The sequence below is a fragment of the Pogona vitticeps genome, chromosome 13 (genome assembly GCF_051106095.1).
Source record: "Pogona vitticeps strain Pit_001003342236 chromosome 13, PviZW2.1, whole genome shotgun sequence".
Classification (NCBI taxonomy): domain Eukaryota; kingdom Metazoa; phylum Chordata; class Lepidosauria; order Squamata; family Agamidae; genus Pogona; species Pogona vitticeps.
Window position 1 is genome coordinate 7263253 of NC_135795.1, and position 17556 is coordinate 7280808.

The 17556-nt window shown below is 42.4% G+C and overlaps 1 protein-coding gene across 4 annotated transcripts in view; it reads left to right on the top strand.

The window, feature by feature from the left end:
• Positions 1 to 17556, top strand: part of CRAMP1 (cramped chromatin regulator 1) — a 52806-nt gene that overhangs the window by 5474 nt on the left and 29776 nt on the right. For all 4 annotated transcript variants that reach the window (XM_020813115.3, XM_020813113.3, XM_020813112.3 and 1 more), the window contains exons 3-7: positions 10774 to 10967; positions 12217 to 12370; positions 13701 to 13784; positions 15627 to 15675; positions 17299 to 17384. In XM_020813115.3, the coding sequence (XP_020668774.3) occupies positions 10774 to 10967; positions 12217 to 12370; positions 13701 to 13784; positions 15627 to 15675; positions 17299 to 17384 (567 nt within the window). The remainder of the gene's footprint in view (positions 1 to 10773; positions 10968 to 12216; positions 12371 to 13700; positions 13785 to 15626; positions 15676 to 17298; positions 17385 to 17556) is intronic.

The window sequence follows — 17556 nt, forward strand, 5'->3', positions numbered from 1 at the left end:
GCGTGATCCTTTTAACTGAAGACGCCAGAGACTGAACATTCAGTGTGCCAGTTTGTGTTCTGTCATTGAAATACGGTGCATATTCTTTTTTTAGTTGCAGTGGGCATACTTTACCTTTGCAACTCCTGCAGAAGCCATGCGGAAATGAATAGAAATGCTACAAAAACTCAGCTATCATCTTGTGCCGCTTCACATCCTTCCATTGTATTTTGAATCCTCGCATCCTTTCAGTCCTCTGCCATGTCTACCGTACATTCCCTTTGCTAAGAGCGCTGTGTGTGTAGAGTCTATATTTCCAAAAATATGGAAAGGTGCAAAAGGAGCTGAGGAATTCTCATTACTGAAGAGAACAAGTAGCATTTTAGGCAGTAGCAAAAGCAGCAAACTGAATTCTGGTCTTTGCATTTGTATTTGACCTTTGGTGTAAGTCTGTTAGCCAAGTAGACAATTTTTTTTAACCATTGCAGTTTGATTTGTACATTAATGAGGGGAAAACTACAATACATTTTATTCCAAGTGTTAAGTACAATGAATTCATTAAATGAATTCAGGGAAAAATTGGCAGGCATTTTCCTTTCCTACTGGACACTGGACAGAATAATGGTCATTCTCACCTTGGATATGGCAGCTCTGAAAATCATTCTTAGTCTTAGTCTTCCAGGTTCTTCAGCCGATATGTTCTTCTTCCTGGGCTTACTTGCCATTTATTTTAGCAGCTTCAAGAATCTCAGCTTCCCATAATTTATGTTACATGACCAAAGTATTCTAGCATTCTATATTTTTGTGTTTTATGATATTTTCATCTGTTCATCTGCATTAGTACTTTTGTATTAGTTGCCATCTCAGTCCAGAAAATTCTCGACATCCTGTGATTAATCTATATATCATATACTGTGCTTTTGGTAGCTGCCTATTAAAGTGCAGTTTCCCATGCCATACAGTGGAACTATAGCTATGTAGCACTGTACAATGTACATTTTCAAAACCAAATTTAAGATTTTGTTGCATTTTAAAGGACACTATTCTGAATTATGTCTTTTCTGTCATTTGTTAAGTGGCTATGATCCGACCATTAGTTCAACTAGATTTCCAAGTACAGTACAGTACTTATATTTGCCAATAGATTCTGTGCCTTTATTTTGGGTCTGTAACTGCTTTTATTGAGCTGCTTGCTTTTATTTTGTTGCCATCAAGGATGCTGGCAAGTCTTTGGGTCCAAATTCCTATTAAAAGCAAGCTTGAGGCTAAGTCATCAAAGAAAAAAACTAAGTCAAGTCACTGGTATGACTAAAGTCTGACTTGACAGTGAGTCCTGGGACTCAAATCCCCATCCCTGATTACCATGAATCTAGTTCTTAACATTCATTTTTAGTCTACTTAGATTTTGCAGAGTAATCTTTTCAGACAATTTAAATTGTGAACTAGTGATACAGTAATGTGTTTTCTATGCATTGGATATTGTTGGTAACTTTGCCACTGGACAATAATATTGTTCTTTGAATCAGCAAGTGTTTCACTGAAGATGTTTTCAAGTACAGATTAAAAAGTGACAGTGAGAATTTATAAACTTAATAGCTACTGTAACAGTATGAATTCTTTTTGTATTGTTTGCATTTCTGCATGTTCTGTCATCTGCAGATTGTTGCCGCTTTTTCCTGCTGTGTGGCTTCCTAATTATATAAATACCATTTGATTCAAGGTCTTTGTTTCCAAGTACTGTAGATCCACCAGCTTTCCAAGGATGCATTGGCCTTTTCTCATGACACCATAATTTAGTGCAGGGGTCCCCAGGCCACAGACCAGTACTGGTCCGTGGCCTTGGAAGGACTGGGTTGTTGGGACAGATGAGTGGCGAGCATAGGTGAGCCGAGCGAAGCTCCGCCTCCTGTCAGGATGCTCCTGTTAGGTTCTAATGCCGCTGCTGATCTGACAGGAGGCGGAGCTTCAATTGCTGCTCACCTCCTACTTCCTGCTTGCCATTTCCTTTATGAGCTCGATTCAAAGCTGTCCTCCAACAACCTACTGCATGAAAAGTACCGGGGGGGGGGGGGAGGGTCCTCGGGAGAATTGTCTTCAACTAAACCTGTCCCTGGTGTCAAAAAAGGTTGGGGACCACTGATTTAGTGGTTTCCCCAATTTATTGGGCATTGTTTCCCATCCTAAAAAATTTGAAAATAGCTTAGTTGCTGGCATTAAGAACTCTAATATATTTGTTCAGATGCACACCCCTTTGATTTTGCTGCTTGCTATTGGAATGTGGCCCTAGAAATATGTCTGAATTCTAGAATATTCCCCCAAGAATATCTCTGAAGTTAAATTGTGCTAAAAGAGATTCCCCACCATTGTCATAAAGAGCACATCTAGCCAGTTCAGTGGGGCTGAAATTAACATTATTTATTTATTTATTTATTGGACTTATATACCGCCCCATAGCGCTACAAGCACTCTCCGGGCGGTTTACAATTTTTAATTATACAGGCTACACATTAGTGGTGCAATCTTATGTCTGTATAATTGGAAGACCTGTTGAACTAAATAAAACTTACTTGTAGTTAAGTATTCATAAGACTGAACATGCAATGAGAGTGTATATCCAGTGGTTCCTCAAATGTGCAAGGTTACCTTAATATATTAGTCTTGCTTGCTGAATCAAAATGGTTTAAGATGTTTTTTTTCAAAAGCTTTAGGCCAATGAGGCTGGATGCTTTCAAACGTCAGTTTGTACATCATAGTAGCACTTTTTATATCTACAGCTTATTGTCACTGAAAGACATGAGACTGAGATTTTGTAGTTTACTTTAAATGCAATAAAATGCTTTAAGTAAAGGTATCCCATGAAAATCTTTGAAGGAAAATTGTGTTAATCAGACAATTACTTTTCTTTTCCAGAAGGAGGATCATTCTAAAATACTGTTTTTAATTATATCAGGTCTCATATAGGTTCTTTTTCCATATTCGTGGAATAGGTCATGGAATGCTTCCTTTGATCTTTTATTTAGTGGGATTAGAAACAATATTGTGTTAAGTTACCAGGCGAATTGTTTGAGAAGATCATTTCACATTTTTCTTCATGGAATGCCAAGAAGCTGACACGTTCATTAACCCCTGTTTAATTTAGCATTGGTAATAATTACATCCCATTGGTTTGTACTTTATCATGTCTTTGATGAACAATCCAGTAAATGATGAGTTTACAAATGGTTTTATATTTAGAGAAACAAGTGATGGTTTTAATATCCTGTTGCAAGTAATAAAATGCTTGGAGTGGGAATTTGATTATAAAGGAATAAGGAAAATTACCCAGAGAAGATAACAGCCCTGTTAAATTTCTAAAACCTTTCTGCTTGAGTCACTTGTTCTCCAAAAGTAGGGTTTTTCTGCACGTTTTTCTTTTCTTCTTTACTAGAACGTACAGAGTAGGAGTGAGTGCCCATTTGGTTCTTTAAACATTTTAACATGTATTGTTAAAATTATGCGTGTGCTTTTCTGTTCTATGAACAGGTGGATAGTGTGGGTGAGCTGTGTAATGACATGGTACGCCCAATAAGGTGTAGCAGCCATGTGCACGGATATGTGTCAAGGATCTTGAGTATCGTGACTGATGATGGCACCCGCAGCAAAGAGATCCATCCACACAAAAGCTGCCTTGAAGATGTTTGCTTTCATCCATAAGGTTTGGCCTTCCAGTGAGTTAGATTTTTAGTATTCTGTTCGTAGTTAATGGCTAGCTTGTTAGCTGGTTTAACTGGTGGCCATCCTGATGACAATCTTCTTTGTGTTTAGCCAGACACATCCTTTGATGACAGACATAAAGTATCGAAGGCCATCCTTGAACCCGTAACAATCCAGTGGGACTTGAAAGAGCTTTTGGTCCTCTGGCATAGTCTTTCAGAACCCAGAGTCATTTCCACACTACAGTGAAGAAGCAGGGGAGGACGTTGCAGTGGGAAAAAGCTAAAGGAGTAGAGAAGTTAATAATGGTCTACTGCAGGGTCAGTTCTACTATTAGAGGGGGTAGCAGATTTGGGGTATCACAAAAGGGCAGCAAAAGGGCAGTCATGTCATTTTTTTAATTGTTGGGGCAGGGCAAAGTTCTTGTGGGGGAAAGTGGCACTTCTTACTTTTCCTAAGACAGTTAAAAGCCCTCTTTTCCTGGCGCATGCACAAAAGCATGCGCCAGGAAAAGTAGGTGGGTAGGTGGGGCTCGTCAGCCCTGGAAGGCAGCCCATCTAGGAGAAGGACCACTCCGAATTTAAACCTCCACTGCCTTGTGGCTATATCCACTTATGGAAAGGGCTTCAGGAGATAACCTCGAGGCAAAATCCGGAGCCGGAGTCCCGGAGGCATTTTCTTTCATTCTGCCAACTCCTGCGACGTTGCTGGAACCAGTTGTATTGGCTCTTGCCTTTCCACTGGACCATTTCAGCGATGTGGAGAGGGGGGATTTGCTGCTTGGGTAACAGCCTATCCTCCATACTATTTTACCCAGGCTTCGTGCTCTGGAGAGGACACTCCAGCTTCGCATACAGCGTCGAAACAACACGGGAAGTAGCAGTTACCGGTTATAAGTCTCTGCTCAATTGGCGTAGAGCAGGACGCCAGGGGCTACTTCTGACGGTGGGAGAGGTCATTGCACCTCACTAGGTAGATACCGCCCGCCTTAAGCTGGGCAGCCCCCAGCCAGTAAGGTGCTACCTCGCCACGGTCTGTTAACCTCACGGGGTGCGTGGGGTTTAGGGTGAAACCCGACAAGCAGATCGACAACCGTGCACCATGCAACAATCATAAGAAAACTTCTGCCCTAAAGCTGGGCACCTGGAATGTACGGACAATGACCCCTGGCTTTCCTGACTACGGCTTTCCTAACGACCTGCAAGAAATAGACGATGTGCGCAAGACAGCTGTCATTGACATGGAACTGAGTAGACTGCAGATGGACATTGTTGCCCTGCAAGAGACAAGACTGCCAGACTCGGGATCTGTCAAAGAAAAAAACTTCTCATTCTTCTGGCAGGGAAAACCATCGAATGAGACCAGGGAATATGGTGTTGGCTTTGCAGTCAGAAACACTCTCCTGAGATGCATTGTTCCACCCACTGTGGGGAGTGAAAGAATCCTGTCTCTGCAGCTCCACTCATCAGCAGGACCAGTAACCCTCATTAGTGCATATGCACCAACACTGTCATCCACTCCAGAAGTGAAAGACAAATTCTACGACGATCTGGCAGCTACTATCAAAAAAGTCCCTGAAAGAGAGTCACTGTTCATTCTTGGAGACTTTAATGCTAGAGTTGGTGCTGATCACAATTCTTGGCCCACTTGTCTAGGCCGTTTTGGCATTGGAAAGATGAACGAAAATGGCCAACACTTACTGGAGTTTTGCTGTTACTATGGTCTCTGTGTCAGCAACACATTCTTTAATACGAAGCTGCAACACAGAGTTTCCTGGAGACATCCAAGATCCAAGCATTGGCATCAGCTCGATTTGATCCTCACTAGACGTTCTAGCCTTCCTAGTGTTACGATCACACGCAGCTACCAGAGTGCTGATTGCGATACTGATCACTCCCTGGTGTGTAGTAGAGTAAAACTGCGAACAAAGAAATTGTATCACATGAAAAAGGAAGGAAGACCACGTATTGGCATCAACAAGACTCGCGATCAAAGAAAAGTGAAGGAATTTGCCCAAGCACTCGAGGAAACCCTTCCAGGTCCAGCTAATGTAAATGCACCTGAACGATGGGAACACTTCAAGAACACTGTCTACAACACTGCCTTGTCCACCTTCGGCAAGAAGACCAGAAAGATGGCTGACTGGTTCGAAGCCCATTCGGAGGAGTTAATGCCAGCCATTGAGGATAAGAGAAGAGCTCTAGCAGCATACAAAGCCTGTCCTAGCGAGTACAACCTGCAAGCTCTTCGAGCCGCTCGTAGCCAAGTCCAACAGGCTGCCAGGAGATGCTCCAATGACTACTGGCTTCAGCTTTCCTCTCAGATACAGATAGCAGCGGACACAGGTAACATCAAAGGAATGTATGATGGTATCAAGCAGGCCTTAGGTCCATTACAGAAGAAATCTGCTCCCTTGAAGTCTACTACAGGTGTGATCATCCAGGACCGAGCACAGCAGATGGAACGCTGGGTGCAGCACTACTCCGAGCTATATTCCAGAAAGAATGTAGTAACCGAAGAAGCATTAAATAACATTGAGTGCCTGCCTGTCTTGGAAGAGCTGGACAGCGAACCAACCCTAGCAGAAATAAATGCGGCCTTGGATTCCCTCACCTCTGGCAAGGCACCTGGAAGGGACAACATCCCTGTTGAAGTGCTGAAATGCGGTAAGGAGATCATCATCACCGAACTGTATGAAATCTTTTGTCTCTGCTGGAGGGAAGGTGGAGTACCACAGGACATGAAGGATGCAAACATTGTCACGTTGTACAAGAACAAAGGTGACAGGGGTGACTGCAATAACTACCGTGGTATCTCTCTTCTTAGCGTTGTAGGGAAGCTGCTTGCCCGTGTTGTGCTGAAGAGGCTCCAGGTGCTTGCAGACAGAGTCTATCCGGAATCACAGTGCGGATTTCGAGCAAATAGATCCACCACTGACATGGTATTCTCCCTCCGACAGTTGCAGGAGAAATGCAGGGAACAACAACAGCCACTCTTAGTGGCCTTCATAGACCTTACAAAAGCATTTGACTTGGTTAGCAGGGATGGCCTTTTCAAAATACTTCCCAAGATTGGATGTCCACCTCGTCTCCTTAACATCATCAGGTCCTTCCACGATGGAATGAAAGGCACTGTAGTTTTTGACGGCTCAACATCAGATCCCTTTGACATCCGAAGCGGAGTGAAACAGGGCTGTGTCCTCGCACCAACACTTTTTGGGATCTTTTTTGCTGTCATGCTGAAGCATGCCTTTGGAACTGCAACAGAAGGTGTCTATCTCCGGACTAGATCAGATGGAAAGCTCTTTAATCTCTCTAGATTGAGAGCAAAGACCAAAGTCCAGCTGAAATGCATGAGGGACTTCCTCTTTGCAGACGATGCAGCCATTGTTGCCCACTCTGCTGAAGACCTCCAACAACTCATGAACCGTTTCAGCAAGGCCTGCCAAGACTTTGGACTAACAATCAGCCTGAAGAAAACACAAGTCATGGGCCAGGGTGTGGACTCACCTCCCTCTATTACCATCTCCACACAAGAATTGGAGGTTGTTCATGACTTTGTGTACCTTGGCTCAACCATCTCTGACACCCTCTCTCTAGATGTCGAGCTGGATAAACGCATTGGGAAAGCAGCCACCATGTTCTCTAGACTCACAAAGAGAGTATGGCTCAATAAGAAACTGACAACACATACCAAGATCCAGGTCTATAGAGCCTGTGTCCTGAGCACACTCCTGTACTGCAGCGAGTCCTGGACCCTTTGTGCCCGGCAGAAGAGGAAGCTGAACACCTTCCATATGCGTTGCCTACGACGGATTTTTGGTATCACCTGGCAGGACAGAGTTCCAAATAGAGTAGTCCTAGAACGAGCTGGAATTTTCAGCATGCATACATTACTGAAACAGCGACGTCTACGCTGGCTTGGGCACGTTGTGAGAATGGCTGATGGTCGGATTCCAAAGGATCTCCTATATGGAGAATTAGTGCAGGGAAATCGCCCCAGAGGGAGACCACAGCTGCGATACAAGGATATCTGCAAGCGGGATCTGAAGGCCTTAGGAATAGACCTCAACAGATGGGAAACTCTGACATCTGATCGTTCAGCCTGGAGGCAGGCAGTGCATCACGGCCTCTCCCAATTTGAAGAGACCCTTGTCCAGCAGGCTGAGGCAAAGAGGAAGTCACAAAGGAAGCAAAACCAGGGAGCTGGACAGGGGACAGATTGGATTTGTCTCCAGTGTGGAAGGGATTGTCACTCTCGAATTGGCCTCCTCAGCCACACTAGACGCTGTTCCAAGTCCTCCATACAGAGCACGATACCATAGTCTTTCGAGACTGAAGGATGCCTACTAAATAACTGCACAAAAGCAGCTGTGGATCCATCTCTGCCTCCCTGTGCCCACAAGGAACGGTCTCTGTGGGTATTCTATGCTGTCAAGTCAGAACTGCCTTATAGCAACCCTAATAGGGCTTTCAAAGTAAGGAACAAACTAGCTAAATTTGAATGCTGTACCAAGAACCAGCAATCTGACCATATACAGATTTTAGGACTTACAAAGAAAATACTTTTTTAAAAAAAGTCTATGCACCCATCATAGCCACTGGTAGAGAATGCTGGGAGTTGTGATTGAAAGACTGTCTACTCCCACTATCTTATGTGCTACATCTCAGTACTCACTATTATGAGACGTTTGCCCGCTGTTAATCGCCAAGATCTGCGCTGAGTACATATTGTAATATAGGAAGCTTTGTTTAATTGTGTGTTTATTGCTAGTCCTTGTTGTTTGTATAGATATGTTTGAAAGTAAGCAATTGGTGATGGACAAAACCTATGTTCCCAACTGGACGTTCCAGTCAGTGATTGCAACATGAGATCTTCATAGAATATAAGCCCTGTAATGAGGCTGTTTGGAGAGCTGTCATTCAAAGCTCTGTGAAGCTGCTATGTGAAGCCCCATGTTTCATGCGAAGACCCTTGCTATCAGTACCGCAGGGTCTTACCACACAGGTGTGGAGAATGTCTTTAAAGTTAGGTCTGTTCAGCATGAAGAAAGTATTTTTCAGTACTTGCGGGCTCACTGTGGAGGATCCCTGTATTCTGTCTGTCTTTATGTGGTTTTAACAAGTAGCACTTGTATTTCTTCTCCCAGATCTTTGAATTCACTGTTAAGCCCGTTAAAAGAGGGGGAGGCGGGAATCTTGAGATTAAATGAGTCTTATAAGTACGCTACTGCCTTTGCTTTTATCCTTTGCTTTTTCTTACAGTAGAAACTTAAAGAGTGATAAAAATCAGCAAGATGATCTTATGCATGCTGAAGGAATGAGTGTTGTTCAGCTGTCTTTTTTCATACTTCCATTTTCTCAGTGGAGTGTCTGCTACAATAGCCAGCCCCAGAAAATGTGGTGATGTGTTTCTTAAAGTGGAAGAAGTGTTCTATTAAAGATGCCGGTTTTAATAGTCAAAGCATCTGGCTGTGGTGCCAGGGGCAAGGGGTTTGATTCTCCACCGTTCCTTGTTGAGACCATAGCCAGCTTCAACTCCCAGAAATCCTGGCTGGCAGAGGTGGTGATGAAGGCTTCTGGGAGTTGTAGTCCAAGAACATCTGGAGGCCCAAGGTTGGGGACCACTGTTGTAGAGGACAACCTGAAGCCTGTGGGCCACATGTGTCCCCAAGTGACCCAAGGGCAGGAACTCCAAGCGATCTGACATTCCCATACTACCCCTAAAAGGAAAAGGGTTTAGGGGAGAAATAGCTCAAAGGTAGCTTGTGCTCTCTAGGGGGATAGCATTGTCATATTTTGAAGAGTCTCTAGACTCCTGGGGCTTCTCCACCCGAAAGTTGGAAAATAAAAGAAACAGTCTGGTCACTGAAAGGCTCAGGAGGTCTTTTTCATTTAAAAAAAATTGTGGGAAGGGGGCTACAGAAGTGGAGCTGGCTTTCCAGGGTAGGCAAAAAGGAGCCTTAAGGAGCCTCGGAACTTGAAACGGGATGAAAAGAAGTTTTCAGTTCGTTTAAAGAATACCAGTGCTGTATTATGACATCATCTGACTTCCATGGTATAACTTTATACCAACAGGATTTGGGCTGTTCTATAGAGCATATGTTCCAAAATAGCAGATAGCTGTACTTATCAAAGTGTGAAACACCCTTGGATTCCTTTAGTGACAGAAGTAGTTTGTCAGGATTTGCTTATCTGGATTTATTTTAAGATATTCAGGTATTTCTTGACCAGCTTTGCAAAGTTGCCTGTATAATTCTACAGTTCATGCCCATCTCTACTGTAGTTAGGACTACCCCCTATAACGATAGGCTGTGATAGAATTATACAATGTTCTCGAAGAAACACAGCTTCTAAGTAGATTTGAGTTTCAACAGCAATTTATAGGATGTCAAAACGGAATCACAAAACATAAAATGCAGAAAGCTAGAATACTTTTCGTCATGTAATTTTAAAAAGTAGAGGTAGTTACGGCGTGTTGTTCAGGGCAGATAACTGGGTTGCGGGAAGTGTGAGAAGGACTTGTTGGCCAAAGTGCCTTGGAGGACTGGTTTGGATGGAACACAGTAGCACAGCGTGAAGCAGCCATAGCCACAGTCAGTATAGTTACGATGATGTCTGATCTCCAGCAAAAGAAGAACAAGAAAAAAAAGGATGTTTCTTAACTTCTTTGATACCTCCTCTTCTTTTTGTGGAAAGGTAAAGGTAAAGGTTCCCCTTGACATTTAGTCTAGTTGTGTCCAACTCTAGGGCGCAGTGCTCATCCCCATCTCCAAGCCATAGAGCCAGTGTTTGTCTGAAGACACTTTCTGTAGTCACGTGGCCAGCGCGACTAGACACGGAATGCCGTTACCTTCCCACCGAGGTGGTACCTATTTATCTACTCACATTTTTACATGCTTTCGAACAGCTAGGTTGGCAGGAGCTGGGACAAGCGACAGGAGCTCACTCTGTCACGTGGATTCAATCTTACAACGGCTGATCTTGTGACCTTGCAACGCAGAGACTTCTGCGGTTTAACCTGCAGCGCCACCATATCCCATTTGTTTTGTCAGAAAGAGTATAATAAATACATAGATGGTGGTTGTCTTGTTCCCTAAAGGTGCAGATAATAGTGGCACGTCATCTGGCAGCTCATCAGGAATCCCTACAAGCACCTTGGCTGGCAGTTCAAAATCTGCTACAAGAAATCTGGGCTCCACACCTGGAGAAAAGGAGGAAGGCAAGAAGGTCAGGCGTCAGTGGGAATCATGGAGCACAGAAGATAAGAATACCTTCTTTGAGGGTCTTTACGAGGTAAGCTTTTTGTTTCTGTCCATGGAGTTTTCTTGGCCAAGATACTGGAGTGGCATTGCCAGTTCCTGCTCCAGGTGGATCACGTTTAGTCAGAACTCTCCACTAGGACCTGTCCATCTTGGGTGGCCCTGCACGGCACAGCCCATAGCTACTGTGAATTACTCAAGCCCCTTCGCCACAACAAGGCAGCAATCCATGAAGGGGACCAGAGAGCATGGACCTGGTGTGCTGCAGTCCATGGGGTCACGAAGAGTCGGACACGACTTAACGACTAAACAACAACATGAGGCAAGCCTGTTTTGAGCCTGGCTACTGCCAGGTCCTCAAACAAGATGTGTATCTTTGTGTCAGTGGGTCACAGTTTGTAGCTCTCCTGAAGTTTGGGTTTCAGGTCCCAAAATCCCTACGCTATACTTGACCAAGCGTTTGGAAGTTGAAGTTCCAAAACATCTTGTAGATCTTGAAAGTTGTTTAAATTGTATACTCCTTTTAACTGATCTCTTCTGCCTCTCTTAATGCTTATTACCATTTAATGGACTATAGTAACTCGCAGGTAGTTTGTCCACTCATATTTCTTCTGTTATGCTTGTATCCCCTAGACATTTATTTTGGGAGAAGTAGAGTGTTCAGAACCTAACTGGGAAGTCAATTAGGGCTGTCAGGTTAGTGCTTTGGGGCAGAGGATTGGTCTTTGCTCATTTTCAAGTGGCAATTCACATTACTACCACGGACACATTACTACCACTTCACTAAGCCCAGATCCCCAAATTACTTTATTGTGTCACTACTTGCATGTTGAACTTTGCAGACACTTTCCACAGAACATGGACATCTGCCCCCACAAACTGCATTTTTCATAGACATTCTATAATATACTTTACAATAACAATCAGATTCTAAAATCACCTGTGCAATTCATAGATCCCTGGTAGCAATCAGTAGCCATTGGCTGTTAATTTAAATCTTAGAACCGCAAAACTAGAAGAGATCCTATGGATCATTGAATCCAGCCCCTGTCGAGAAGCACAGTGGGGAATTCAACTCCCAACCTCTGGCTTGGTTGCCAGAGGCCTAAACCACTGAGTTGTCCAGCCATACGTCTCTCTATGATTTTCTGGTCTGAAAAATAGTAGTGCCCGATTGTATGAAAAGCTGACTCTGATCTAGAACAAACATTCCAGTTCTTCATTGCTCCCACCTCTAGTTTGCCATTTGTTCTCAGTTTCTTTGGAATGTTTCCATTTTGTAGCATGGAAAAGATTTTGAAGCAATTCAAAATAATATTGCGCTGAAGTACAAGAAGAAAAGCAAGCCGGCAAGCATGGTGAAGAACAAAGAGCAAGTTCGACACTTCTACTATCGCACCTGGCACAAGATTTCCAAATACATTGACTTTGATAATGGTGAGCATTCTGTAATGTTTTCATTTTTGATTAGTGCAGCTGACTGTGACTGTATCATCCATCGATGTATAACTTGTAGAATTGAAAAAGATAACCATTTCAGTTGCACTTATTTGAGTCCAATCGTTAAAAGGACAAAATCAATAAGACAGCTGTGTGACTATATGAATTAGCACTTGAAACATGAAAGCACAATAGGTTATGTCAGGAACGGGCAGGCTTAGAGGCCAGATTTATCCTTCCAGGCCATACGAAGCCTGGAAATGGTTGATTTCAGAAATTTTTTGAAAGAAAAAAATAAACAAGAAATGCTTGGATGCATTTTTTATTGGGGTAGGTCTAGGAGAACTCCTCAAGTACAATCATCATTATTCCTGAAGGCACCCAGGTGCATGAATTTTTTAAAAAATGTTAAAACAAAACTTTCTTTGCAAGGGCTGCAGTTTGTCTGCTGTGGGTTACATAGAAACAAAACATTGAAGGCTAGAATCACTGTGAAAAGGAACAACATTCCATTATTCAAAAATGAGCAGTAATTTCTATAGAAAAGAAACAGTTTCTCTGATCAAGCATGAGTTGGCTGGCTAGTCTGTGCTGCTTTCTGGGGCTAAGGCAGGCTCCAAACTGCTTCCTTGAGAAGGCGGAGACTCCTTGACACGTGCCAGTTTTTACTTCTTGCCTTCATATGGGAAGGTAGATCTGAGCAGACTCCACCATTGAATGCTTAAAAACAACCACCACCAAAACAATGGCACCAAAGATAAAAAGTGACCCTTTTTCTGATCCCTTCACTTCCAATGATTCATAAAAAGACCTCTTGAAGGAGTCTTAGAAAGTTCATCATGCATGCCTTTGCCATTCCACCAAGCATGATTGTCTTTTGAGTACAGAGGTCATCCCTGAACACAAGTCATGATGTGGAGCAAGTGGAGCGAGATGAGTTGAGGGAAACAGAATTTGCAGATATCAATGAATATTTGGAAGCATTGGTCACAGTTATCCCTGAATTCCAGTGTAAAGTCAGATATTAGGATACAGTAGTAATATGTCAGCATTGAATTTGTTAGGGTCCTAATTGTTACAGTATTGTAAATTAGCTCCCCAGTCCTAAAAACTAGTTGGGAAATGTACGCAGTATGTACGCATGCAGTCTTCAAATTGCAGTATACATGTTGTACGGACTGGAGGAGAACTATTAACATTTAGATTAATAGTTAAATATTAAATAAATATTTCTAAATGAGCTACTAGTTCATGTCATTATTGTTGTTGTTGTTCTTGTTATTATTATTTAGTATAATGCTGGTGGTTTCCTTTTTTTGTTTCACAGTTTTTTCTCAAGGGCTCAAAAAATCCTCCCTGGAGCTCTATGGCTTAATTTGTTACGGAGAGCTAAGAAAGAAGATTGGGGGCTGTGAGTATACATTATATTTCAGTGTCATGAAATGAGAAATTGCTGCAGGTGTTCTGTGTTGCTTTGGGAAACCATTTATATACTGTCTTCAAAGATGTCTCTGGAGCCCTTTATTTTGTAGTATGGCCTCCCCCTTTGATAAGCACATTCTTGTCACTTCATGTGACAGAAATTTCCAAAAGTTCTTCTTACTGCCCTCTTGTACGCAGAGCATTATAGAATAAAAGACAGGATACAGAGGTGGTAAAATATGAAACACTTTGGGATGCAGTTCCCATGCAGTGACAAATCTGGTTGTTCCTGCCTAGCAGAATTGCAGAATTGATCACTGAGATGATTTGTTTCTTTGGGTCTGACATACAAAAATAAAATTCATTCCAAGTAGCTAAGATTATCCTGATTAATCCTAAACCACTTGTCGTCATGATCAATCATGTCAAATCCAAAAAATTACATTTTATTTGTGGTTTATATGAGTCATGCATATAGGACTAGTCTAACATACCTCACAGGAATACCGTGGAGATGAAAGGAAATGTGTACGGTGGAGGAATAAAGAAGCATATATATTAACTTGAGCTCTTTGTAGAATGTGGCATACAGGTGGAATAGAATATAAATTAAACTGTGAGAAAGAGGGTTTAGGAATAGTCCATTATTTGAACACTGATATTCCCAGGAGTGTTTTAGGCTATAAAACTTTAAAATGAATTATGATGTACAACATTAATCACAAGTTGATTTTTCTAAACGAGTGTGTCAACATACCTCTCTTATACAAGGGTTTTTCTCAGTAGAATTGTTCTCTCATTAGAAGTACAGTGGTGCCTCGCTTAACGAGCGCACCGTTTAACGACGAATCCGCATAGTGATGTTTTTACGATCGCTAATGCAGTCGCATTGTGATGTTTTTAATTTCATTTTTCAAAGGGTTAAACAGGACAATGATTTAAGTCGGTATTGCATGTTAGCCGGTTGTGGCCAAAGTGTGCAGGGGGAAGAAGATGAAATGTAAAAGAACATGTTGCTTACCTGTCACTGATTTTTCAAGTGGTTATTTATGAACTCACACAGATGGGTCTTTTTGTGCCTGTGCAGCAATCAATATTCTAAGACAGATCATTGTCACTTTGGCAGAAGCCCTACTCACACAGTAAGGAACATGGCTATGCCAGTTTTCTGCTTTCTCATTTCCTTTTCATCTGCTGCAATGTTTGTAGCACACTGGAAGATTCTCCCCTCATGCTAGCTGACTTTTTCATGATTGATTGATTTTTTCAACCTTGGTATGTCTTCAGAACCCTATACTTAAGTCTTTATTTCTACCCAATCTTTCACTTATCGTTTGACTTAAGACTCCTTCACTTCTCTTTGTGGTTTTGCTGTCCCAAATTCATGGCCTCTGAGGCATCCTTTAAAAAGGCATGATGACTGTGGGAGCAAGTTCCCCTGAAACATAGTAATCTTAAGTGTCTTTTTGGGAGGTAAATCATCTTGCAGAATAGTGCCACCATTGTCGAAAACACAATTGTCAAGAACATTGTCAGAACATACAGCTGAAAATGGGAGAAGGCTCTTGAAACATTGGAACAAGTGGAACACATCCTTGCTGCACCCAAAACATCAGGTCTGTTCCCAGTCACCTCTGGGGATAGAGATACTGTGCATATGATTAAATTGGTTGTATTTTTCGGTAGAGCCTCAAGTTTGTCGCATGTTAATCAGAATGATTTGTCTGTAAGAACAACCACTGAAATTGCAACAGGGAAATATAATGTCATTAATTTTTCTGCCATGTTTCATTCCTGAAGACTACGATGTGTTTTACTGTTTTATTGAAAGGTATGGATGACAAAAATGCTGCGAAACTCAATGAGCTCATCCAAGTTGGGTAAGTAATTGTAATGTACTCATTGCCCATAATCTGTCTTTTCTGCCATCCTTCTCTCTGTCTCTCTGTCTGTCTCTCTTTCTCTCTCTCTGACATAAATCTCAGTGGCAAATTGCTTGTAGGTATGGAGTTGCCATATTTATTTCGGATTTCACACTAGGTTATGTTATCCCTGCACAATGAAGGAATAGAGGCTTGTGACAGATGGCAAGGTAGACTAAAAGGCTGAGTATTTTGTCACACGCAGTGGTGGAATCCAGTGCATGGAATGACCTTCCCAAGGAGGGTCAACTGGTGTCTATCTTGTCCTCTCCTTGGCACCAGGTGGAGACCTTTTGGTTCTCCCAGCAATTTTAAGAGCAGTTTTAGTGTTTCTACATATATGCACTTTTCTTCTTTTACTGATTTTAGTTTGATCTTCTATGATGCTGGGTTTTTTTCCTGATTTTATATATTTTGCTGTTTTAGCCATTGATTATGTTGTTGCATTTGAAAACACATTATACTTGTACACCACTCAGAGAAAGCTTATTAGTGAGCAGCTTAAAAGTGCAGAAGTAGAGTAAGAACCCTTATCCACAGAATCAGTTATCTGCTGTTTCACTTATCCGCTGCCTGAAAATACTAAATAAAAACCTCATAACTGGCCACTAGAGAGAGCCAGAGACTATGCAATGTACAGTGGTGCCTCACTTAACGATGTTAATTGGTTCCCAAAAAAACATTGCTATGGGAAAACATCGCTAAGCGAAACACCATTTCCCATAGGAATGCATTGAAAACCGGATAATCCGTTCCAATGGGAACAGATTACTGTCCTTAAGCGAAAATTGCCATAGGAAACATTGCTAAGCGAAACACAGTTCCCCCATTGGAATGCATTGAATAGGTTTCAATGCATTTCAATGGTTTTGACAGGTCCGTTTTCTCTATTTTTAAAGTGTCTTAAAATGTTCAAAATAGCGTAAACGGACATCGCTAAGCGAAACGGGGACCTAAACTCATCGCTAAGCGAAGCAAGGTCCCGAACATCGCTATGCGAAATTTCCCCATAGGAAACATCGCTAAACGGAGTGCAAGATCGCTCCAAAAACCTCATCGCTAAGCGAATACATCGTTAAATGAGGCAATCGCTAAGCGAGGCACCACTGTATAGAGTTCAATACTTATACAGTTTTTGGCATCCGCCAAAAAATGGTGTTTGTGTGTGTCTTAGAACCCATCCCCTGTGGATACTACAGTCCAACTGTATATCATATCAGTTGGTTGAGATCCAGAGGTGTACTTCTGCTGGATCCCATAGTTTTCATCTGAATCAGTAGCATCCTCCTCTTCTCCCTCAGTTGCTTTCCATACCCTAAAACTGCTCAGAAGGGCTGGAAATTGTAGAGAGAAGGTTCTTGGCACCCACAGTGCTGGAGACAGAGCAACAGAAAGTGCCCTCCGAAAGTGCACTGTCACAAGGAGTGTTTATCTCTGTGATTTTGCAGCCTAGATGAATCATGTGCTATCAATGACGGCAACCCACCTGGTTTGTGCTAATCGCACAGATTTTTATAAATCTTTTTAAGAGTTGCTGTGCTGCTGGCGTCCTTAACCCTCTCACTTTTTAAACATTTCTAGAGCTACTACGGTCCGCTACAAAGGGAGGAACCTTCGCATCAAAGCTCCAATGTGTCGTGCTCTGAAGAAACTCTGTGACCCAGAGGGTATGTAAGACTCTGAGAGGGAAAGGAGATTGAAAGAGATGATGGGGAAAGAGCCAACTGTATCTTGGGGTGACATTTGCCTGCCCAGAGGAGTTCGTTCCGATGGTAGCTTGAACGTATCTGCACACCGTTTGGTGCATGCTTAAGTCGTTCACAGCTTGCAAAGCACTAC